General features: G+C 38.9%; 2 protein-coding genes across 2 annotated transcripts; both read left to right on the plus strand.

Moving 5' to 3' along the window:
• Nucleotides 1-6446: 6446 nt before the first annotated feature.
• On the plus strand, nucleotides 6447-9457 carry LOC128194951 (uncharacterized). Its single transcript, XM_052871548.1, has 2 exons — nucleotides 6447-9328; nucleotides 9397-9457. Exons 1-2 carry the CDS (start codon nucleotides 6471-6473, stop codon nucleotides 9455-9457), a joined length of 2919 nt encoding a protein of 972 aa, XP_052727508.1. The 5' UTR covers nucleotides 6447-6470.
• Nucleotides 9458-16322: 6865 nt separating this feature from the next.
• On the plus strand, nucleotides 16323-17798 carry LOC128194952 (uncharacterized). Its single transcript, XM_052871550.1, has one exon. The coding sequence runs from the start codon at nucleotides 16323-16325 to the stop codon at nucleotides 17796-17798; it is 1476 nt and encodes a 491-aa protein (XP_052727510.1).
• Nucleotides 17799-24734: the final 6936 nt, after the last annotated feature.

Consider the following 24734-nt stretch of genomic DNA (forward strand, 5'->3'; position numbering starts at 1 on the left):
TTCAATCCCCAAATCCCCGGCAACGGCGCCAAAAACTTGTTAGTCCAAAAACTTGTTGGGCTCGATTTCGGCAAGCATACCGAATCGTTCAAGTAATAAACCGGTAAGACCGGGTATCGTTTTCCCAAGAGACTCGTAATACTAGAGAATTGTGCGATTAACAACTCATATAGACTCAAGAACATAACATCGATTTACAAAACAAGTGCAGAAACATAAATTCATACATAATTACAAGGTTGGACTTTGGTATTGAAGGTACTTGGAAATGGAAAACACTAGAAATGGTATGAAATGACATTGTTAAGGTTAGTTTTCACCAAAGCACTCTTGTGTAAAACCAATTTCATCTCCTCTCTATCAATTTACTAAAGTCAATCCACTAAAACACTCTAGCCCTAATCCCTTAGGTGAAAGAGCCTAGGTTTTCCTTATCAAACTCCAATCCCTTGGACAATCTAACAAGCAAACCCGCATTAAAGAACTAGGATCTAAGACAACATGTGAATCATCTTCCATCCCTAGAATCAATGAACCACAAGGACTCCTATTTCAGTTCTGGGTTTCATCTTACGTCCCCATAATCCATAAAACCCCAAAATCAAGTCATGAACGTCCCCATTACATGCAAGCTTTAAGATCGGAAACAAGAATACTAGCAATTGATAGAAAAGACATATATATATTCAAATCATTCAACAATTACACAAGAATTCAATGGCTACAACTAACCCCAACAAGATGGGTTTGGTTCTCCATTTCCATGGAGAACCCTAAAGCTTACAAACATGGAAGATGGAAGAAGAAGGAGACCCAAAGGAAGAGGAGGAGATGTTCCCACAAGCTCCTCACGCCCTCCATGAGCTCCAGCAGTGAAATCGCACCTCCAAAGAACCAAAAACCGTTTCCCCTTCGCGTTTCTAGGTTAAATAAGCTGTCTGCCACATCAGTAAAAGTCGCGCCCGGCGTCCCTCTATTTCGCGCCCGGGCGCGAGACTCACTGGAAAGTCACGCCCGGGCGCCCCATTTTCGCGCCCGGGCGCGAGACTCTCTGGAAAAATTGAAAGTGGACGAGCGTCCCTTCTCGCTGCCGAGCGTCCACTGACGCCTCCATGGACGAGCGTCCATTGAAATCTGGACGAGCGTCCCTTCTCGCTGCCGAGCGTCCACTGACGCCTCCATGGACGATCGTCTTCTTAACTCTCTCTGGACGAGCGTCCTCTTAACTCCTGGACGAGCGTCCACTCTCTTGTAGGACGAGCGTCCACTCTGCTAGCTGGACAAACGTCCACTTCTGCTAGCTGGACGAGCGTTCGCTCTACGACGAGCGTTTTTGCGCTGCTGATGGCATTTCTGCATGTGCTTGCTTCTTGGTCCAGTTCTATACATGGTTGGAGACTCTTCCAAGCTCATTTTTAGCTACAAAATAAGGGATTATTGATGAAAGTACATCAAAGTAGCCAAAAACACAATTATTTAGAAAACAAGACAAAACAAGAGGATTAAGCAAGTTATAAGTTAGAAAGGAGTTGATTTTGCTACTAAAATGATGCTTAAAATATGGTAAAATTTAGCATTATCACCTCTCTAACCCTCTAATCAAATATAGGCAGTACAATAACTAGACCAGCAGCAAGAATCCCCTCTCCTACTGTCTAAACCCTTTGAGACACCTCTCAAAGTCAAGAACGCCACACGCTCTTCTTCCTGTAGTCACAACAGGGAACCTCAATCCAATCTTCACAAGATTGTAGACTCTAATCTCATAGTTACACCTAAAGTGTGCAGAATTGACCAGCCCTTGGAGTACACAGCAAACTTGCTCTTCACGAAATCACAAGGAGATGATCATCACGGTCACTTCTTGATTCTTGGAGCTCTTTTTCTCTTTCTGCAAGATAACACTTTCTGGAAAATATCACACAAACTGTTAGATTCACAAAAGTTCTTAAAGAAATCAAATTCACGTCAATTTATAGTATAACACATCTCTGACGTATTTTAATCGACTAAGCTACTAATGTAGTCGAATATAACAATTATGATATAGCAGTTAGCAGCATTCAAAGTAATTAATTGAATTCGCAATTAATGCAGTCGAATGCCATTTAATGCTTGGTCAACATATTTAAAAATATGACTGTTTGACAGTTATATCAAGCATTAACAGAATTTCAAAACAGTAACAGACTTAGTCGAATGCAACACACATATAATCAACTATGTAACAGTGTAAATCATAGTTTTGAAAAACTTTCTCTTTGAGAAATCTCACAGCACACTTTGAAAAAGGTTTGTGCAAAGACACGAGTTTTAATCGACTCACCCCATAATGAAATCGACTTAAAACTGTTGTTTTGCCACACAATTAAAATTCAACATTAGTGTTTGTGGTTTTTCTCGTCCAGAAACATGTGTCATGCATTCATGTATAAAATCACATATACATCACATTGAAATAGGTGAAATGCAATGAACAACACATCAATAACACAATCATGTTCTCATATACGCATATCATGTAAGCATAGAACATGTAACACATAATACACATGTGTTATTAATTATGCATTGTCATCATCAAAAACTCATATATTACTGAGATTGTGGGTTCAGCTAAACCAGTGTTCCCCCTATCAACAATCTTCCCCTTTTTTTATGATGCACAACCATGATTAATAATCAACCATATTGCATAACTCAATACCAATCAATTACCAAACAACATAATTCTTCCCCTTTGGACATTAGCAAAAAAGGTAAGCACAATGGTATTGATATACACATAATCAAGCATACAGAGATGCATCAGATAATCATAAAAAACAAATAATGGTGTTCCCCCTGTTAAAGATATTCACATGATATAATATATACTCTCCCCCTTAAATGTAGGCATGTGAAACATCTCAAAGTATATGCAATGCTCCCCCTGCCATTATGCATGTTTTAATCTTAAAACACAGATGCATAATATAATATTCACAGTATATATCAGAGCATATATCAACATATGTTAAAATTGTATCAGATTAGAAATAGTACAAAAACATTAATGCAACAATGATACAATATCATTCATCAAAAGCAATATAATCTCTTAATCATCTCAAGTCAACTAGAGCAAAGAGATATATTGAAAGAAAAAAGTTAATAGCATATATATCAATAGTTAAAGATATTAGATATTCAAATATTGGAATCTTTAACCCTTGTTGATATACAGTTGATTTGCCATCAGTCATAATCGACTTCATTGCTTCCCCGTGAATTGATTTGCCAGTTTTATCCATCCAGTAAGCAATGTTCCTGCAAAACTTTTCAAGATCTTTCTAGTAAGCAATGTTCCATGAAAAGACCTTTTGATTTGAACATGCATATGTGCTTGAGTGTTGATATTAGGGGCTTGCCAAGTCTATTTGTGTTTGCTTTCTTGAGTGCATTGAGTGACATTGATTTACCTTAAACACTTGAGAGAAACACCGATTGTGTGCATCTGTGAGGCTCTGTTGCTTTTGATTCATCTCTTGAACTGATTGACTGTTTCCCTTGTACTGAACTGTTTGGATGATTCTTTGAGTAGTTGCTTTCATTGACTCTGTGTGGGATTCTGCCTATACCTTTTACCGTCCAAACTTTGTGAGAATTGTGCAACTGTGTTTCTGTTTTGGAGTCTTTGTTGTCTGTCTGTCGAGTCTGTGTCAGCTCCCTGATGTTTGAGTAGTTCCCTGGTTTTCGTCTTAATTTTGCCCAAGAGTGCAAAAGACTAAGTGTGGTCTATTTTGATGAGTCGTTATTTCTTGAATTATATTTAGTTTATTGCACTTAAATAAACCAGGGAATTGTGTTTAATTGTTTGTTATTTCCCCGTTTTCCGAATTCTGCTTAATTTGGTCGGAAATTCGTAATTGTGCTAATTTGGGTTTTCTGAGCTGATTAAGTGCATTTCTGGTTGCAGGGCAGTTGTGGAAACATCATCTGGAGCATTAGGATATTGAGTGACACACTCAATGGCTCAACATTTAGTCATTTAGATTCTAATTAAAGTTGTAATTTCGTTTTCTAGAAGCCCTTAATTAGAATTAGGTGTTTTGGACCCTTTTAGGGGCAATTTTGTAAAAATATTTTTTTAGGACATATGCCTTTTAGATTAGGGTTTGTAATTTTGTGTGTGGACCCTACCCTTATTAAAAGAGGGACACACGGCCCTTGTGCACGGCCGCCACTTGCCATCTTGCCACACATTTTACTCTCTCGGTTTTGGTTTTTGAGGTTTTTTTTGCTTTGAACGTTTTGGGGAATGTAAGAACTTGGCAGTGTATTCACACTGTTACGATTTGCAGAATGGAAGAAGAACACTCTTTCCTTTTCAGTTTGGTTTTTTTTTATGCACTTTTGATTGAATCCTTTTATTGTTTCCATGCTTAAATGTTCATGCTTTTTGAGGAAGAGAACGAAGAAACGTCAACGGGGCCAAGTTGTGAATGAGAAAAGCACCCTTCCTTTATTGTGTTGATTCTTGCGTTGGGAGAAAGGCTACATTTCATTTTATTTATTTTTTATTATTCAAATGGAGGAGAAAGTTGATTTGAAAGGCTGCTGGGATGAGAAAGGCTACGCTACTTTCATTTTGTGATTAGATGCTTTGGATATTTCTTTTCTTTGAGAAATGAAGAAGTGATTAGAAGTGTGCATTCATTATAGCTGGCTGCTGTCACGTCTGCTGAACGGTGATTATTGGAGAGTTGATTCATTTTGCTGGAAGCTAGCAAAATGAATAAAAGCACACACGTGATTCATCTTCATTTTCCTTACTTTGGAGAAAGCAACGCTTATTTTATAACGCTGGAATAGGAGGCAGAAGCGCAAGTGTGGCGCTGATTCATGGCAGCAGAGGCACATGCGTGATTTGTCTTTGGAGGGAGCTCATTCATTTCTCTTTAGAAAGCACGGACAGCGAGAAGCCATTTAATTCCCTTTCTTTGGAAGCACACGTATTGCTGGAAGAAAAGTAGCTTTGCTTTTGATTTTATGGAATGAGAAGTAGATTAGGTGGAAGAGTGGTGTCACGGCTGGAATGATGAGCATGTTGCTGCAGCAATTGGTTGAGAATAAAGAGGTGATTAGATGGGGTAGGTGTAGATGTACGGTGGTTAAGTTTGAGAGAAGAAGTTTAATTCATTGCTTGGTACACGTCTTGGTTGCTGGAAGAAAGAGAGTGTCTCCCTTTAATTCTTATTCCATTTGAGCATGCACATGTGACACCTTGAAGGAGGCACGGATTCCATTGTAGAAGCAATTCAATTTACCTTTGGCTTGAGGAGAGAATGTGGGTCATGGTTAATGGTAGAAAAGTTTTATTTTTTTTATTTCTTTTGCCTTGGAATATTTTATATTATATGTTTAAATGCTTTTCTTCTTTTTGGTGGTGAATGTGTAGGATAGATGACAATATTGTGCATTTAATGTTTTAGTGTAACCGTTGCATTTTTACAGGTTGAATTGTGTTTGGATATTTATCTGTTGTAGTTTCATTTTAATGCTTTTATTTATATTCGGTTGTGTTTAATTTTCATTTTTTTTAGTTCAATTGCATCCACAAAAAAAACATTTTCAAACCCCCCCCCCCCCCCCACTGTGTGTTTGACCTGAGACTTGAACTAAATTTGGTCCTTGAGAGACGACCTAGGAGTCATTTCCTAGCACTGTACTGCATTCTTTTATGCACAACTTTTGTGTGAGGTGCGACCCTCTCATCACTTTCTCCCAAACTTGTTTACCACAAATTTCTCAAACTCAAACATAAGAGATAGTAAGATCTATTCACTATCAGAATCAGGTACTTCATCTTGATCTTTGGTTGGAATCTCTGTACATCATTGAATATCCATCCTAGAGTAGTTCTCTTCAAACGAATGCATGTTAGAGTTACCTTTCCAATTTGATTGGTTCTGTTGCATGTGAACTTGGTTTCACCAGTAAGAGCAAATTCACTAAGAGACAAAATTTTGCTTATGAACATACCATAGGGTAGATTACATTAGTCGTTGTTACCAACATCAATGATATGTTTCTTGAACACAACTACCTAGTTTATTGGTATCTTGAACATTATTGCATTTAGCAGATATAGATCCTCTGATGTCAACTTATCATAATGAAAGCTTCTGGGTAACAAAACTTAATCAATGATGTATGCGATGATTTTCTCTTCTTTATCTAACCACCTATGTAGAAATCCTTTTTCCTTCTTGTACCTTCCTGTATACCTCATACAGTCTTTAAACATTTGTGTCTTTTTAGTCCACCTATTTTGTAGACAGTCAGGTAGGTGTGACATGCGTCCTTCATCCTTGAGTCTAGCAACCTGTAGCCAAGTATCATTATTGATAACAATGTTTCCTCCTTTTACATGTGTTCAAAATTTTTGTGATATCGTTTCATGATTTTAGGGTGTTGTGACTTAGTGCATGACTAGGGGAAATCCTGGGCCTATACCACCCTTTGATCCTGAGATTGATAGAACTTTTCATAGGTTAGCTAGACATTCTAGAAATTTATCTTTAGAGTCTGTTTTTGAGTCTATTCCATTGGATACTGTGCATCCCACTGCTGAGTACTTTGTGCATACTGCATCTACTGCATCTGTTGCATCTGCACGTGATTCTGATTCTGATTCTGTTGTTTTTCGCACTGAGAACAATATGGCACAACCTCCACCTCGCGAGAGGACTTTTAGGGAGATGGCTGCACCTGATTTTGATATCGAAAGCTTGTGCATCCAATATCCTGATGAGGACGTTCCATTTGTTCTTAAGACTGGACTGATCCATTTGTTGCCCAAGTTTCATGGTCTTGCAGGTGAGAGTCCTCATAAGCATTTGAAGGAATTCCACATTGTCTGTTCTAGTATGAAACCACATGATGTTCCTGAAGAGCACATCTTCTTGAAGGCATTTCCTCATTCATTGGAAAATGTTACTAAGGATTGGTTGTATGGTTTGGCGCCTAGATCCGTCACTAGCTGGGATGATCTGAAGAGGCTGTTCTTAGATAAATTTTTTCCAGCAGCCCGGACTACAGCTATCAGAAAAGACATAACTGGGATTAGGCAGCTTGGTGGAGAGAACTTATATGAGTATTGGGAGAGATTCAAGACACTTTGTGCTAGTTGTCCCCACCATCAGATACCTAAGCATCTCCTTGTCCAGTATTTCTATAAGGGTTTGAACAACATGGACCGTGGAATGATTGATGCTGCCAGTGGTGGAGCTCTTGGAGACACTACACCTGCTGAGGCCAGGCAATTGATTGAGAAAATGGCTTCCAACTCCCAGCAGTTTAGCACCAGGAATGATGCCAGTGTGGTGAGGGGCGTACATGATGTTGTTGCCCAGTCTTTATCAGCTGTTGAAAGCAAGTTGGAAGGAAAGATTGACTCTCTTACGAAGATGGTGACACAGTTGACTACCAACCAGAGATCTGCAGCTCCATCTGCATCTGTTGCACGACTATGTGCTATTTGTCCTTCTAGTGACCATTATACAGATGCTTGTCCTTCTTTGCAGCACTCTGCTGCCTCTGATGCGCCTCAGGCTTATGCTACGAACATCTACAACAACAGGCAGCAACAACAGCAAAATCATGACTTATCCAACAACAGGTACAACCCAGGGTGGAGGAATCACCCTAATCTGAGATGGAACAATGCGCCACAACATCAACAACAGGCACCACCTTTCCAGAATGCTGGAGCACCTAACAGATATGTGCCTCCACCTATGAAACAACACCAGAGGCAACAACAACAGCAGCAACAAGAGGCACCTGCCCAACCAGTTGCCCAACCTTCCACTTCGTCTGAACCTTCATTGGAAGAGTTAGTGAGACAGATGACTATGCAAAACCTACAGTTTCAACAGGAGACTAGAGCTTCCATACAGAGTCTCACTAACCAGATGGGTCAGATGGCTACTCAGATAAATCAGGCGCAGTCTCAGAATTCGGATAAGTTACCATCCCAGACTGTGCAGAACCCAAGGAATGTGAGTGTCATAACCCTCAGATCAGGGAAGCAGATTGTTGTGCCTTCAGAGCCCGCTTCTACACCTACACCCGTGCCTGCCACTTGTCCTAGAAAGAACGACCATGACGGTCCAAGCAGGGCATTTGAGGTGGGTGAATCTTCTTCTCCAGCCGGTGGTTCTTCTTCAGGTGGATCTTCTCCCTCTTCCACCACCACCGCTGCCGCACCTTCTCCACTGGTTGACCGACCTATCCCTCTACCATTCCCTTCACGGGCACTTCCTAGCAAAAAGATGGAAGAGGTGGATAGGGAAATTCTGGAGACCTTCAGGAAAGTAGAGGTGAACATACCTCTACTCGATGCCATCAAGCAGATACCGAAGTATGCCAAATTCTTGAAGGAGCTGTGCACACACAAGAGGAGGATGAAGGGAAATGAGAGGATTAGCATGGGAAGGAATGTATCTGCGCTTATTGGTAAGTCGGTCCCGCACATCCCTGAAAAGTGCAAGGACCCAGGTATATTTTGCATTCCTTGTGTGATTGGAAACAATAAATTTGAAAATGCCATGCTTGATTTGGGTGCTTCTGTTAATGTCATGCCTTTGTCTATATATGCATCTTTGTCTCTTGGTCCTTTGCAAACCACGGGTGTGGTCATTCAGTTGGCCAATAGGAGTGTTACCCACCCAGCAGGTTTCATAGAGGATGTCTTGGTTAGGGTTGGTGAATTGATTTTTCCTGCTGACTTTTATGTTTTGGAAATGGAGGAGGGATTCTCTCATGGATCCGCTCCCATTATCTTAGGCAGGCCATTCTTGAAAACTGCCCGAACTAAGATTGATGTGTATGCTGGAACTTTGTCTATGGAATTTGCTGATATTGTTGTTCATTTTAATATCCTTGATGCAATGAAATTTCCAGCTGAGGACCATTCTCTGTTTAGGATCGATGCATTGGATGACATTATTGATAAATATGTTGTTGATGATTTTGATTCTATGCATAAGAAAGAGCATTCTTTTCTATCTTCTCTACATACATGCATTGAATCTGAATTTGAGAATGATGTTGATTTTGAAGAGAATTTTGATATCCATGATGTTGATGATGTTTTTGATATGGATGATGTTGATAATGTAATTGTCATGGATATGGATTTGGAGCTTGATGAGATAGGTGTTCCGCCTTTACCTGTGAATTCTTTGGAGTCAGAATGCACTAACCACTTTGTAGGAAGTACAAATGAATCTGACTTGCAGGCACCTACTCTTGAGTTGAAACAACTCCCAGATAACCTCAAGTATGTGTACTTGGAGGATGATGAGAAGAAACCGGTGATCATTTCCACCTCCCTTGATTCTGTTCAAGAGGAGAAGTTGCTTGGTGTGCTGAGGAAGCACAAGAAGGCCATTGGTTGGAGTTTGGCTGACATACCTGGTATTAGCCCATCCACATGCATGCATAGAATTCTTTTGGAAGATGGGGCAAGGCCAGTGAGACAGCCACAAAGAAGGCAAAACCCCGTGATCATGGACGTCATCAAGAAGGAGGTGACCAAGCTTTTGCAAGCTGGGATCATCTACCCTATTTCAGACAGTCAGTGGGTTAGCCCCATCCATGTTGTGCCCAAGAAAACTGGCCTCACTGTGGTGAAGAATGAGAGGGATGAGCTTATCCCAGCTAGAGTGCAGAACAGTTGGAGAGTCTGCATTGACTATAGGAGGCTCAACCAAGCAACCAAGAAAGATCATTTCCCCCTGCCATTCATTGATCAGATGCTGGAGCGCCTGGCAGGTAAATCTCATTATTGTTTTCTTGATGGTTTTTCTGGTTACTTTCAAATAAATATTGCGCCTGAGGATCAAGAAAAAACCACATTCACCTGCCCCTTTGGCACTTTTGCCTATAGGAGGATGCCCTTTGGTCTATGCAACGCCCCTGGTACCTTCCAGCGGTGCATGCTTAGCATTTTTAGCGACTTTCTTGAGAATTGCATAGAGGTGTTTATGGATGATTTTACTGTGTATGGATCCTCCTTTGATGCATGTTTAGACAGTCTGGAAAAAGTTTTGAAAAGATGCATAGAAACAAACCTTGTTCTCAATTTTGAGAAATGTCACTTCATGGTTGGACAAGGTTTGGTTCTAGGGCATATCATTTCTGAAAAGGGAATAGAGGTAGACCCTGCTAAGATATCTGTGATTTCGCAGTTGCCTTACCCCTCTTGCGTGCGAGAGGTGCGATCTTTTCTTGGACATGCAGGTTTCTACAGGCGCTTCATCAAAGATTTCAGCAAGAAGGCGCTTCCCTTGTCCAGACTGCTGCAGAAAGATATTGACTTTTCTTTTGATGACAGATGCAAGCAGGCGTTTGACTGCCTGAAGGAAGCTTTGACCACCGCCCCTATCATTCAGGCACCGGATTGGGCAGCCCCATTTGAGCTCATGTGTGATGCATCTAATTATGCATTAGGGGCTGTCTTGACACAGAAAATTGACAAGCTGTCGAGAGTGATCTACTATGCTTCGCGCACTTTGGATGTTGCCCAGGCAAATTATACCACCACTGAAAAAGAGTTGTTGGCAATTGTTTTTGCCCTTGATAAGTTTAGGTCATATTTGCTTGGATCACCTGTTATTGTGTATACTGACCATGCAGCTCTAAAGTTTCTGTTGAAAAAGGCGGAGTCAAAGCCTAGATTGATCAGGTGGATGCTACTGCTCCAGGAGTTTGACTTGCAAATTGAAGACCAGAGTGGAGCACGAAATTTGGTTGCAGACCACCTAAGCCGGATTGAAAAAGCTGGGAATGAAGCTAATGTGTTGCCCATACAGGATACCTTTCCTGATGAGAGTTTGTTGATGATATCTTACTCTCACCCCACTCCTTGGTTTGCACACATTGTAAATTATTTGGTTGCTTCTGTTTTTCCTCCCTTAGCATCACGTGCTCAGATTGCTAAAATTAAGAGTGATGCTAAGTATTATGTTTGGGATGACCCATATCTGTGGAAGTTGTGCAGTGACCAGGTTACTAGGAGATGCATTCCGGACCATGAGATTGACTCGGTCCTACAGTTCTGTCATGCCTCCTCACCTGGTGGTCATCTGGGGATACAGAGAACAGCTCGCAGAGTGCTTGACTGTGGTTTCTATTGGCCTTCCATCTTCAAAGATGCAGAGAAGATTTGCAGCACTTGTGAACCTTGTCAGAGAGCAGGAGGATCAATTTCACAAAGACAAGAGATGCCTCAACAACCTATGTTGTTCTGTGAGGTGTTTGATGTATGGGGTATAGATTTCATGGGTCCTTTTCCTGTTTCTTTTGGTTTCTGTTATATTCTCCTTGCTGTGGATTATGTTTCAAAATGGGTGGAAGCTAGAGCCACCAGGACTAATGATGCTCGGGTTGTTGTAGATTTTGTTAGATCTCACCTCTTTTGCAGGTTTGGAGTGCCTAGAGCAATTGTTAGTGATCAAGGAACCCATTTTTGCAACAGATCCATGCAAGCTTTGCTCAAGAAATATGGGGTGATGCACAGAGTTTCTACACCTTACCACCCCCAAACAAATGGGCAGGCTGAGATCTCCAACAGGGAGATTAAGAGGATTTTGGAGAAGATTGTCCAGCCCAACAGGAAAGATTGGAGCAATAGGTTGGACGATGCTCTTCTGGCTCATAGGACAGCTTACAAAGCACCGATAGGGATGTCTCCCTACCGGGTTGTCTTCGGAAAAGCATGTCACCTACCGGTCGAGATTGAGCATCGAGCATATTGGGCTGTGAAGATTTGCAACTTCTCCATGGACCAAGCTGGAGAGGAAAGGAAGTTGCAACTGAATGAATTGGATGAGATCCGATTGGAGGCATATGAGAGCTCGAAGTTCTACAAGGAAAGGACAAAGAAGTTCCATGATAGTTCTATTATTAGAAAGGACTTCGAGGTTGGCCAACAGGTTTTGTTGTATAACTCTAGACTCGACCTCATGGGTGGTAAGTTGAGATCAAAATGGACTGGACCTTTTGTTGTGACTAATGTTTATCCTTATGGTGCAGTAGAGATCCAAGGTCCATCTACAGCTAAAAGTTTCAAGGTGAACGGGCATAGACTGAAGCCTTTCCTCAGCAACCCTTCTTTATTGGATGTAGTGGTGGAGGAGACGTCTTTGGTCCACCCCACCTATCCTCCCATCTGACTCAGGGAGTTTCTTTTCTCCTTCCCTCCTCACTTTTATTGCACTTTGTCGATATCTGATGATTGTTCTGATTGTTTGATCTGCTGATTGTGACACATTGAGGACATTGTGTCGTTTAAGTGTGGTCTATTAGGGGAGGATGTTTCTTTGTTCATGTTTCGGTTTTTATGTAGTTTGTTGTGTCTTGTGTACAATTTTGCATGCTTTTCGTGAATTCTGGATTGTGGTTAGGTTGTCAGTTTTCCTTCACTTCATTGATACTCTGAGATGTTGGATTCCCTGCTTTTCTTTTCTTGGAAGATGATCATGATGTTTGAGAGTTGAATTGATTGTGACACAAATGCCTTATGTGAGAATTTGAGCCACTTTATGTTCTTTCTTGTGTGTGATATGTCTCTTGATTGCTTGCACATATGCCTTGGCTTGACTCTTGTTGATAATTCTTGATTGATATGCATGTTTGGAAGTGATAAAGGCAGTTTTGTTCTTGAGCCTCTCTAGCCAAATAAGCTTACCTTGTTCTAATCCTTTGAAAACCCTTTTTGAGCCTATACTTTCCCCCATTTCTTTGTTTTGAATGCTCATACACTAGCCCTAAGTGAAAAACCATGATTACCTTAACCTTAGGGAATTTTGGAGCTTTGGAAATGTTTTGGGAACAAGTGTGGTCTCTTGGGGGTTTCTGATGAGTTGGCTAATTGGTTCCTCTTCTTGTTTTGTTTTGGTAAATACAGTTTTGTTTTGAAAAGAGAGAAAAGAAAAGAGACAGGATGAAAAAAAAAAGAGATAAAAAAAAAATATAAATAGTGAAAAAAAAATGTGAATAATTGTGAATAATGGAGTCAAGAAGAGGATGGAATTAGAGGTTGTGGGTGTGTTTGAATGTGTTTACACTTGTTCCCCATTGCTCCTCTGTTCCTTATGGTTTGTAGCTTCTTATCCAGATATATCCTGCCTTGTCCTTGGCCCATTACAACCATGAAAAGACCTTTTGATTTGAACATACATATGTGCTTGAGTGTTGATATTAGGGGCTTGCCAAGTCTATTTGTGTTTGCTTTCTTGAGTGCATTGAGTGACATTGATTTACCTTAAACACTTGAGAGAAACACCGATTGTGTGCATCTGTGAGGCTCTGTTGCTTTTGATTCATCTCTTGAACTGATTGACTGTTTCCCTTGTACTGAACTGTTTGGATGATTCTTTGAGTAGTTGCTTTCATTGACTCTGTGTGGGATTCTGCCTATACCTTTTACCGTCCAAACTTTGTGAGAATTGTGCAACTGTGTTTCTGTTTTGGAGTCTTTGTTGTCTGTCTGTCGAGTCTGTGTCAGCTCCCTGATGTTTGAGTAGTTCCCTGGTTTTCGTCTTAATTTTGCCCAAGAGTGCAAAAGACTAAGTGTGGTCTATTTTGATGAGTCGTTATTTCTTGAATTATATTTAGTTTATTGCACTTAAATAAACCAGGGAATTGTGTTTAATTGTTTGTTATTTCCCCGTTTTCCGAATTCTGCTTAATTTGGTCGGAAATTCGTAATTGTGCTAATTTGGGTTTTCTGAGCTGATTAAGTGCATTTCTGGTTGCAGGGCAGTTGTGGAAACATCATCTGGAGCATTAGGATATTGAGTGACACACTCAATGGCTCAACATTTAGTCATTTAGATTCTAATTAAAGTTGTAATTTCGTTTTCTAGAAGCCCTTAATTAGAATTAGGTGTTTTGGACCCTTTTAGGGGCAATTTTGTAAAAATATTTTTTTAGGACATATGCCTTTTAGATTAGGGTTTGTAATTTTGTGTGTGGACCCTACCCTTATTAAAAGAGGGACACACGGCCCTTGTGCACGGCCGCCACTTGCCATCTTGCCACACATTTTACTCTCTCGGTTTTGGTTTTTGAGGTTTTTTTTGCTTTGAACGTTTTGGGGAATGTAAGAACTTGGCAGTGTATTCACACTGTTACGATTTGCAGAATGGAAGAAGAACACTCTTTCCTTTTCAGTTTGGTTTTTTTTTATGCACTTTTGATTGAATCCTTTTATTGTTTCCATGCTTAAATGTTCATGCTTTTTGAGGAAGAGAACGAAGAAACGTCAACGGGGCCAAGTTGTGAATGAGAAAAGCACCCTTCCTTTATTGTGTTGATTCTTGCGTTGGGAGAAAGGCTACATTTCATTTTATTTTTTTTTTATTATTCAAATGGAGGAGAAAGTTGATTTGAAAGGCTGTTGGGATGAGAAAGGCTACGCTACTTTCATTTTGTGATTAGATGCTTTGGATATTTCTTTTCTTTGAGAAATGAAGAAGTGATTAGAAGTGTGCATTCATTATAGCTGGCTGCTGTCACGTCTGCTGAACGGTGATTATTGGAGAGTTGATTCATTTTGCTGGAAGCTAGCAAAATGAATAAAAGCACACACGTGATTCATCTTCATTTTCCTTACTTTGGAGAAAGCAACGCTTATTTTATAACGCTGGAATAGGAGGCAGAAGCGCAAGTGTGGCGCTGATTCATGGCAGCAGAGGCACATGCGTGATTTGTCTTTGGAGGGAGCTCATTCATTTCTCTTTAGAAAGCACGGACAGCGAGAAGCCATTTAATTCCCTTTCTTTGGAAGCACACGTATTGCTGGAAGAAAAGTAGCTTTGCTTTTGATTTTATGGAATGAGAAGTAGATTAGGTGGAAGAGTGGTGTCACGGCTGGAATGATGAGCATGTTGCTGCAGCAATTGGTTGAGAATAAAGAGGTGATTAGATGGGGTAGGTGTAGATGTACGGTGGTTAAGTTTGAGAGAAGAAGTTTAATTCATTGCTTGGTACACGTCTTGGTTGCTGGAAGAAAGAGAGTGTCTCCCTTTAATTCTTATTCCATTTGAGCATGCACATGTGACACCTTGAAGGAGGCACGGATTCCATTGTAGAAGCAATTCAATTTACCTTTGGCTTGAGGAGAGAATGTGGGTCATGGTTAATGGTAGAAAAGTTTTATTTTTTTTATTTCTTTTGCCTTGGAATATTTTATATTATATGTTTAAATGCTTTTCTTCTTTTTGGTGGTGAATGTGTAGGATAGATGACAATATTGTGCATTTAATGTTTTAGTGTAACCGTTGCATTTTTACAGGTTGAATTGTGTTTGGATATTTATCTGTTGTAGTTTCATTTTAATGCTTTTATTTATATTCGGTTGTGTTTAATTTTCATTTTTTTTTAGTTCAATTGCATCCACAAAAAAAACATTTTCAAACCCCCCCCCCCCCCACTGTGTGTTTGACCTGAGACTTGAACTAAATTTGGTCCTTGAGAGACGACCTAGGAGTCATTTCCTAGCACTGTACTGCATTCTTTTATGCACAACTTTTGTGTGAGGTGCGACCCTCTCATCACTTTCTCCCAAACTTGTTTACCACAAATTTCTCAAACTCAAACATAAGAGATAGTAAGATCTATTCACTATCAGAATCAGGTACTTCATCTTGATCTTTGGTTGGAATCTCTGTACATCATTGAATATCCATCCTAGAGTAGTTCTCTTCAAACGAATGCATGTTAGAGTTACCTTTCCAATTTGATTGGTTCTGTTGCATGTGAACTTGGTTTCACCAGTAAGAGCAAATTCACTAAGAGACAAAATTTTGCTTATGAACATACCATAGGGTAGATTACATTAGTCGTTGTTACCAACATCAATGATATGTTTCTTGAACACAACTACCTAGTTTATTGGTATCTTGAACATTATTGCATTTAGCAGATATAGATCCTCTGATGTCAACTTATCATAATGAAAGCTTCTGGGTAACAAAACTTAATCAATGATGTATGCGATGATTTTCTCTTCTTTATCTAACCACCTATGTAGAAATCCTTTTTCCTTCTTGTACCTTCCTGTATACCTCATACAGTCTTTAAACATTTGTGTCTTTTTAGTCCACCTATTTTGTAGACAGTCAGGTAGGTGTGACATGCGTCCTTCATCCTTGAGTCTAGCAACCTGTAGCCAAGTATCATTATTGATAACAATGTTTCCTCCTTTTACATGTGTTCAAAATTTTTGTGATATCGTTTCATGATTTTAGGGTGTTGTGACTTAGTGCATGACTAGGGGAAATCCTGGGCCTATACCACCCTTTGATCCTGAGATTGATAGAACTTTTCATAGGTTAGCTAGACATTCTAGAAATTTATCTTTAGAGTCTGTTTTTGAGTTTATTCCATTGGATACTGTGCATCCCACTGCTGAGTACTTTGTGCATACTGCATCTACTGCATCTGTTGCATCTGCACGTGATTCTGATTCTGATTCTGTTGTTTTTCGCACTGAGAACAATATGGCACAACCTCCACCTCGCGAGAGGACTTTTAGGGAGATGGCTGCACCTGATTTTGATATCGAAAGCTTGTGCATCCAATATCCTGATGAGGACGTTCCATTTGTTCTTAAGACTGGACTGATCCATTTGTTGCCCAAGTTTCATGGTCTTGCAGGTGAGAGTCCTCATAAGCATTTGAAGGAATTCCACATTGTCTGTTCTAGTATGAAACCACATGATGTTCCTGAAGAGCACATCTTCTTGAAGGCATTTCCTCATTCATTGGAAAATGTTACTAAGGATTGGTTGTATGGTTTGGCGCCTAGATCCGTCACTAGCTGGGATGATCTGAAGAGGCTGTTCTTAGATAAATTTTTTCCAGCAGCCCGGACTACAGCTATCAGAAAAGACATAACTGGGATTAGGCAGCTTGGTGGAGAGAACTTATATGAGTATTGGGAGAGATTCAAGACACTTTGTGCTAGTTGTCCCCACCATCAGATACCTAAGCATCTCCTTGTCCAGTATTTCTATGAGGGTTTGAACAACATGGACCGTGGAATGATTGATGCTGCCAGTGGTGGAGCTCTTGGAGACACTACACCTGCTGAGGCCAGGCAATTGATTGAGAAAATGGCTTCCAACTCCCAGCAGTTTAGCACCAGGAATGATGCCAGTGTGGTGAGGGGCGTACATGATGTTGTTGCCCAGTCTTTATCAGCTGTTGAAAGCAAGTTGGAAGGAAAGATTGACTCTCTTACGAAGATGGTGACACAGTTGACTACCAACCAGAGATCTGCAGCTCCATCTGCATCTGTTGCACGACTATGTGCTATTTGTCCTTCTAGTGACCATTATACAGATGCTTGTCCTTCTTTGCAGCACTCTGCTGCCTCTGATGCGCCTCAGGCTTATGCTACGAACATCTACAACAACAGGCAGCAACAACAGCAAAATCATGACTTATCCAACAACAGGTACAACCCAGGGTGGAGGAATCACCCTAATCTGAGATGGAACAATGCGCCACAACATCAACAACAGGCACCACCTTTCCAGAATGCTGGAGCACCTAACAGATATGTGCCTCCACCTATGAAACAACACCAGAGGCAACAACAACAGCAGCAACAAGAGGCACCTGCCCAACCAGTTGCCCAACCTTCCACTTCGTCTGAACCTTCATTGGAAGAGTTAGTGAGACAGATGACTCAATTGATTTGTGTGGAGCAACATCTTTTACACTTTTCCAACCCATGAACCTTTCTCTAGTAGTGTTGTCACTAATCCACCCTGAAGTACTTATATTTCTTTCGGATGGAGGAACTTTTCTGATACGTTTAGATGAGGAGGCCATTGCAGAAGTAGTGGAATGTGCAGAGACACTTTGATACAGATAAGGGTTTTGTGTGACACAACTATGAAGCAGATTCAGATCATACAAACACATATATAAGGGCGCGAACAATCAATGATTCAATCAGGCCCAATTTAAATTTTCAAAAACTGAAAGTCTGTAATAGATATTTTTAATCGGTTTAATTAAGTCCAAAGTCGATTACATGTCTTCAGTGATTAAGAAATAGAGACATACATACTTCAAACATATTCGACTTGATACTTAATATAATCGGTTAAAACTCGAGCGAGTTGATTTTCGCAAAATACTATCACTCAATCAATCATTCAAGAAACATGCATTCATCAATCAATCATACAAACAATTATTATGCATGATGCAATGAAAATACAGCAGTTACCACTTTCAGAATCTCAAGAATTTTTTATTTCATCATGGTAGTTCATCCTTGAGTTGAATACTACTTCCGCAGCAACTACTACCCTGCAAAGCAATTAAAATTTTTTGACGCTGGTACCCATTTGAATTTGGATCATGTCTTGTTAGTTTCAGAGAGTTGTTCCTTAAGGATCCACCTGTACTTTCCTTTTGGAACACCAATTTTTCTATAGTAACAATTTCTAACATTATGACCAATATTGTTACAATAAAAGCATGCATGAGTAACAGGTTTACTGAGCTCAACAAATTTCTTTGAATTAGACCTATTACTTTGAGTCTTATAACCAATTCCTTGTCTGTAGACAGCTCTACCAGAAGCTCTTAGAACGATATCTAAGTTTTCTTTTCCCTGTGCGAATTTTGCTAGAGTGCTAGACAAGTAATCAATTTTTTCAATATGAACAGGACATTTTTTAGAATCTTTTTCAACTATCTAACTATCGTGGCAGACTCTAAGGCATTTTTTAACCCCTTTTTCAATTTTTGATTTTCCTCTACCAGATTATTGATTCTATATTCATAATCCTTTCTGTCAAAGGTAAGTTGATTTAACTTATATTGGAGTCGCATAGCCTCTACATGTATTTCCTAAAACGCGTCTAGCAACATGTCATACTTTACTTCTATCGGCTCATTTTCAAATTCCTCATCATTGTCATAATTTGTCCGTGCAGATCCAACCATGAAGCAAATATTTGACTCTTCTTCAATGCTGCAGTCCTTATCGCTTGAAGAATTAGTATCACTATTTTCCTAGGCAATGTATGCACTCTTTTGCTTCCTTCTCTTGTCATGTGGAAACTTTCTGCTTCCCTTTTGTTTGATCTTTAAGTCTGGACAATCTGGTTTGATGTGTCCTTCTCTTCCACACTCGTAGCATTGGACAACATTGTTTCTTGAACTTTTCGTTCCTTTTGCATGACCTGCATAGTCAGTGGTGGAACTTTTATTTTTCATAAACCGATTAAACTTCCCTACTATCATGTTCATTATCTCTTTGTCATGCAATTTTGTTTCTAAGTCAGCTTCAGATTCAAGATTCTTTGCAGCTTTCTTGTTTGTGGCCATTAGAGCAATTGATTTCTTTTCTTCAATTTCTTCTTCCTCCTTTAGCCTTCCAAGCTCCAATTCATGTTCTCTGAGTTTTCCAAATAAGGTGGCCATGTTCATGCTGGTCAAGTCTCTTGATTCAGATATGGCAGTGACTTTCGGCTACCAGCTTCTATTGAGGCTTTTCAATATTTTGATGTTGATTTCCTCCTTGTCAAACACTTTTCCAAGAGCCATGAGGTGATTTACTATGTGTGTGAATCGCTTTTGTACTTCATAGATAGTCTCTCCCACTTTTATTCGGAACAACTCATATTCTTGTATGAGGGAATTCTTTCTAGCTCTCTTTACTTCATTCGTTCCTTCATGTGTGACTTCAAGAACTTCCCACATCTCTTTGGTCGTCTTGCATTGTGATATCCTAAAAAAATTCATCAAGTGTTAGTGCTGATGCAATCACATTTCTAGCTTTAACATCATATTAAGCTTTGCGGTTCTCATCTAGAGTCCACTCAGAAAAAAATTTCAAAACAACTTTTCCATTTAAGACATGAGTGGGCTCATATGGACCGTTAAGAGTTGCATCCCAAAGTACTTTATCCACCGATTCAAGAAAGATTTGCATCCTTATTTTCCAAAAAGCATACTTTTCTCCAGCAAATAGTGGTGGTCTATTTGTCGAAGCACCTTCACCAAAGGTCTGAGAATTGAAAGTCGAAGCACTTTTCTCCATCTATTTGTAAAAGACTTTCTAATGCAACAGAAACTTAATTGAATAAGTACGAAGTAAAGTCAATTAAAAGTAAAAGAGTAGGGATCAGAAAATTCAAACACTGCTTTGTATACTGGTTCGGCCAACCTGCCTACATCCAGTGTCCTTCCAACCACGGGAAGCAAATCCACTATAATGATCAAGGTTTTTACAGCAAGGTTTTTATAGAGACCTCACGTCAAAAATATAAAACACCTCTCTAACCCTCTAATCAAATATAAACAATACAATAACTAAACCAACAACAAGAATCTCCTATCCTACTGTCTAAACCCTTTGAGACACCTCTCAAAGTCAAGAACATCGCACGCTTTTCTTCCTGTAGTCACAACAGGGAACCTTAATCCAATCTTCACAAGATTGTAGACTCTGATCTCACAATTACACCCAAGTGTGCAGAATTGATCAGCCATTTGAATACATAACAAACTTGCTCTTCAAGAAATCATAAGGAGATGATCACCACGGTCACTTCTTGATTCTCGGAGCTCTTTTTCTCTTTCTGCAAGATAGCACTTTCTGAAAAATATCACACAAACTGTTAGGTTCACAAAAGTTCTTATAGAAATCAAATTCGCATCAATTTATAGTATAACACATCTCTGACGCATTTTAATTTACTAAGCTACTAAAGTAGTCGAATATAACAATTATGTTATAGCAGTTAGCAGTAGTCAAAGCAATTAATTGAATTCGCAATTATTGCAGTCGAATGACATTTAATGCTTGGTCAACATATTTAAAAATATGAGTGTTAGACCGTTATATCAAGCATTAACAGAATTTCAAAACAATAACAGACTTAGTTGAATGCAACAATATAATCGACTATGTAACAATGTATATCATAGTTTTGAAAAACTTTCTCTTTGAAAAATCTCATAGCACACTTTGAAAAAGGTTTGTGCAAAGACATAAGTTTTAATCGACTCACCCCATAATGAAATCGACTTAAAACTGTTATTTTTCCACACAATTAAAATTCAACATTAGTGCATGTGGTTTTTCTCTTCTAGAAACATGTGTCATGCATTCATGTATAAAATCACATATACATCACAGTGAAATGCAATGAACAACACAGCAACAACACAATCATGTTCTCATATACGCATATAACATGTAAGCATAGAACATGTAACACATAATACACATGTGTTATTAATTATGCATTGTCATCATCAAAAACTCAGATATTACTGAGATTGTGGGTTCAGCTAAACTAGTGATCCCCCTATCAACAATCTCAACAATTAGGACTTTCTCTTATAGCAATAGACTCATTCCTTTAGAGGGTTAATTATGTATGTACATAAGTGGAAAAGGATTGGAACATCCCAAATGCACCACTATTAATATAGTTATATTTTCTAATTAAAAAATGACTCTTAAAATTACTGCTTCTTTTCCCTTTTTCTACGTCTTTCTCTCTATATGCAATTTTTAACTACTTTGCTTGTTAGATTTTATTTAGCCTCTTGTATATAAAGCCTTGTGCCACTCTATAAAATAACTTTTGAGACTTTTCGTCAATAATGTATTTTTTTCTTTGTATCCTCTCATCTTGAATCTTTTGTGTTTTGCCTCTTCTACTTTTGTTGTTTCCTGTAGTGCATTTCCTCCACTTAGTGTTCTTTTACTAAGGAGTGTCATGATCTTTAACATGGTACCAAAGCTCTTTAATTGAATATCTTTGTCGTGCCTGGTTCACTCTAAGTTTTTTCTTATTCTTGTTGTTCCTGTAGTGCATTTTCTCTATTGTGTTATTTTTTCGTCATGGCTAAAGAAGAGAAATATGAAAAAGTAGAAAGGAGGGGGGGTGTTGAATAGTGCTTCAAAACTTTTCGCAAATCATTGTTTAATAACTATTGTAGAGGTTAGATGGTCTGCAATAGTTGTTTGATATGTGTTTTTAAGTAAAGCGTCTAGGAAAAATGTTTTAAGTAGGAAAATCAAGAAGACAATTATTTTATACCAGTTCACTCAATTCCCAGCTACATCTAGTCTACCTTAAGAACTCTTAAGAGTTTCCAATAATCTTATCCAATATTACAACCAAGTACAAATACTTCTATAATCAAGTATTTTACCCACTCCTGGTCCCCTTAATCAATCCTGACTCGTCCGATTTAACCACTCTTGATGTCCAACTATTCTAACCACTCAAGGTATCAACCCTAGACAGTTGTCCAAAATGTTTAATGTTACCAATAAGGAGTATTGGTAAAACCTGAAGATGTGTTTTGATGATGCTGCAACTTATAGATTTTGGATGTAGTAGGAAAATATTTAAAAAAGCAACTTGTAGATTTTGAATGTATTAGGAAAATGTTAAACATTGTAATTTTTACTAGTATAATCGATTATGGTTAAGCAATAATCGATTATCACATGTTTTTGTACTAGAATAATCGATTATCATGAAGCAATAATCGATTATCACAAGTCATACTTGAATAATCGATTATCACTTCATATAATCGATTATCACCTTTTTTGAAAACTCTGTAATAGACTTGAGTAATCGATTATCACTTATAATAATCGATTATTCATGGCAGTTGGGAGCTGACCTTTGGCATTCAGTGTACTTGGCTATATAATTTGATTTGGAGAAATCAGAAAAAAACATTTTTTGAACTGAGAAAGCTTAGAACACTGTGTGTTAGAGGAACGTTCTTAGAGAGCTTTTTGTTCATTGTTCCCTTGCTTGGTCTTGTGAAAGGAGAGGCTTGCGTATCGTGTGTCGTTAGTCGGAGCAGACTCTCATCAAGTTAGCAAGGTACTCTGCCTGGTCTTGTGAAAGGAGAAGCTTGCGAATCGTTGGTCGATTGCCGGAGCGGTTCTCTTCAAGTTGGTAGAGTGGTTCTTTTCATTTTATTCCTGTTCATTTGATTGTAATCTGTTAAACCATTTTTAGTGGAACTGTTAATCACTATTTATAGTGATTAACGACTGGACGTAGATTCTGTTGAATCGAACCAGGATAAATATATCTGTGTGATTTTTCTATTCCCTACACTCATATTATTTTACTTATATCAACTGTTTGATTAATTTTCTGAAAGAAAATTATTTTTACTAAAAGGACCAAATTAATTTTAATTGTGATCGAACACGTTTTCTACTCTCTGAGTTTTAATTCCGTTGCGCTATACTCTTCGAAAAATACCCCCTCCGATACCAACAATTGGTATCAGAGCCATCTTTGATAGTTTTTCAAAATTTGCGAAAATGGCTGGTCACAATCAAAACCATGTATATGTTGAGGGTGCTTCCATTAACAGACCTCCATCGTTTACTGGTGATAACTATGCTTTTTGGAAAGTGAGAATGGAGATTTTTATGGGGTCTGTTGATAGAGGTATCTGGGAAGCTGTACAAAATGGCCCTTATATTCCTATGAATACTTTTGATGGTGTAGAGACTGAAAAACCTTATTTTAATTGGACTGTTGAAGAAAATAGACGAGCTCAGTTTGATATTAAAGCTCGCAATATAATTTCATCTGCTGTTGTACTTGATGAATTTTATAGAATTTCAGTGTGTAAGACAGCACATGAAATGTGGGAAGTCCTCAGAGTCACTCATGAAGGAACAGAGGACGTGAAGCGCGCCAGGAAGAACACTCTCATTCAGGAATATGAGATGTTCAGAATGCAACCTGGAGAAACGATCTCTGACGTTCAAAAACGATTCACTCATATTGTGAATCATTTAACAGGGTTGGGTAAGACTTTTGATACTGATGAACTTAATGTGAAAATTCTGAAATCTCTGGACAAGTCTTGGCAACCAAAGGTGACTGCCATCTCGGAGTCTCAAAATCTTACTCAAATGTCAATGGCAATCTTGTTTGGAAAGCTCCGTGAGCATGAACTTGAGCTGAGGAGATTAACTGCTGAAGAGGATCAAGGCAAAAGGAAAACTCTAGCTTTCAAGTCTGAAATATCTAAAGGAAAAAGCTCTAAGAGGATCGAAGAAGATGATTCTGATGATGAAGAAAACATGAGCTTGATGATAAAGAAATTTGCAAAGTTCATGAAAGCAAAGGGAAAGGACAAGTTTCACAAAGATAGGAAAGAAAGTCAAGAATCTCCATCAAACGTAAAGTGCTTCGGTTGTGGAGAAAGAGGGCACGTAAAATTTGAGTGTCCAAAAAGCAAGAAAAGTGAAGACAAGAAGGAAAGAAAATTTCAAAAGAAAAGAATAATGGGTACTGGAAACATTGGAGGAGGAAACACTTTGACAATAAAAGACGTCTTATACGTTGAAGGCCTCAAACATAATCTTCTAAGCATAAGCCAACTATGCGACAAAGATTTCAAGGTAACTTTTGAGAGTGACAAATGTACTGTTTATTTTAAAAATTCTGCTGAAATTGCTTTGCAAGGTGTTAGGCATAATAACATATATTTGATTGATATTGAGAGTGCATCTAGTCATAATATAACATGCTTAGTTGCTAAAGAAGACAATCCATGGCTATGGCACAAAAGAGCTGCACATATTCACATGCAACACTTAAATAAATTAATCTCTAAGGATCTTGTGATTGGTTTGCCTAAACTAA

Source organism: Vigna angularis, chromosome 1 (assembly GCF_016808095.1).
Source record: "Vigna angularis cultivar LongXiaoDou No.4 chromosome 1, ASM1680809v1, whole genome shotgun sequence".
Lineage (NCBI taxonomy): Eukaryota > Viridiplantae > Streptophyta > Magnoliopsida > Fabales > Fabaceae > Vigna > Vigna angularis.

What these genes read in the sequence shown, in the direction of transcription:
- LOC128194951 (XM_052871548.1), top strand. Translation starts at nt 6,471, where the DNA reads ATGACTAGGGGAAATCCTGGGCCTATACCACCCTTTGATCCTGAGATT. An exon ending in CAACTCCCAGATAACCTCAA is followed by an intron (nt 9,329 to 9,396) that starts GTATGTGTACTT and finishes ATTCTGTTCAAG; the next exon opens with AGGAGAAGTTGCTTGGTGTG.
- LOC128194952 (XM_052871550.1), top strand. Translation starts at nt 16,323, where the DNA reads ATGACTAGGGGAAATCCTGGGCCTATACCACCCTTTGATCCTGAGATT.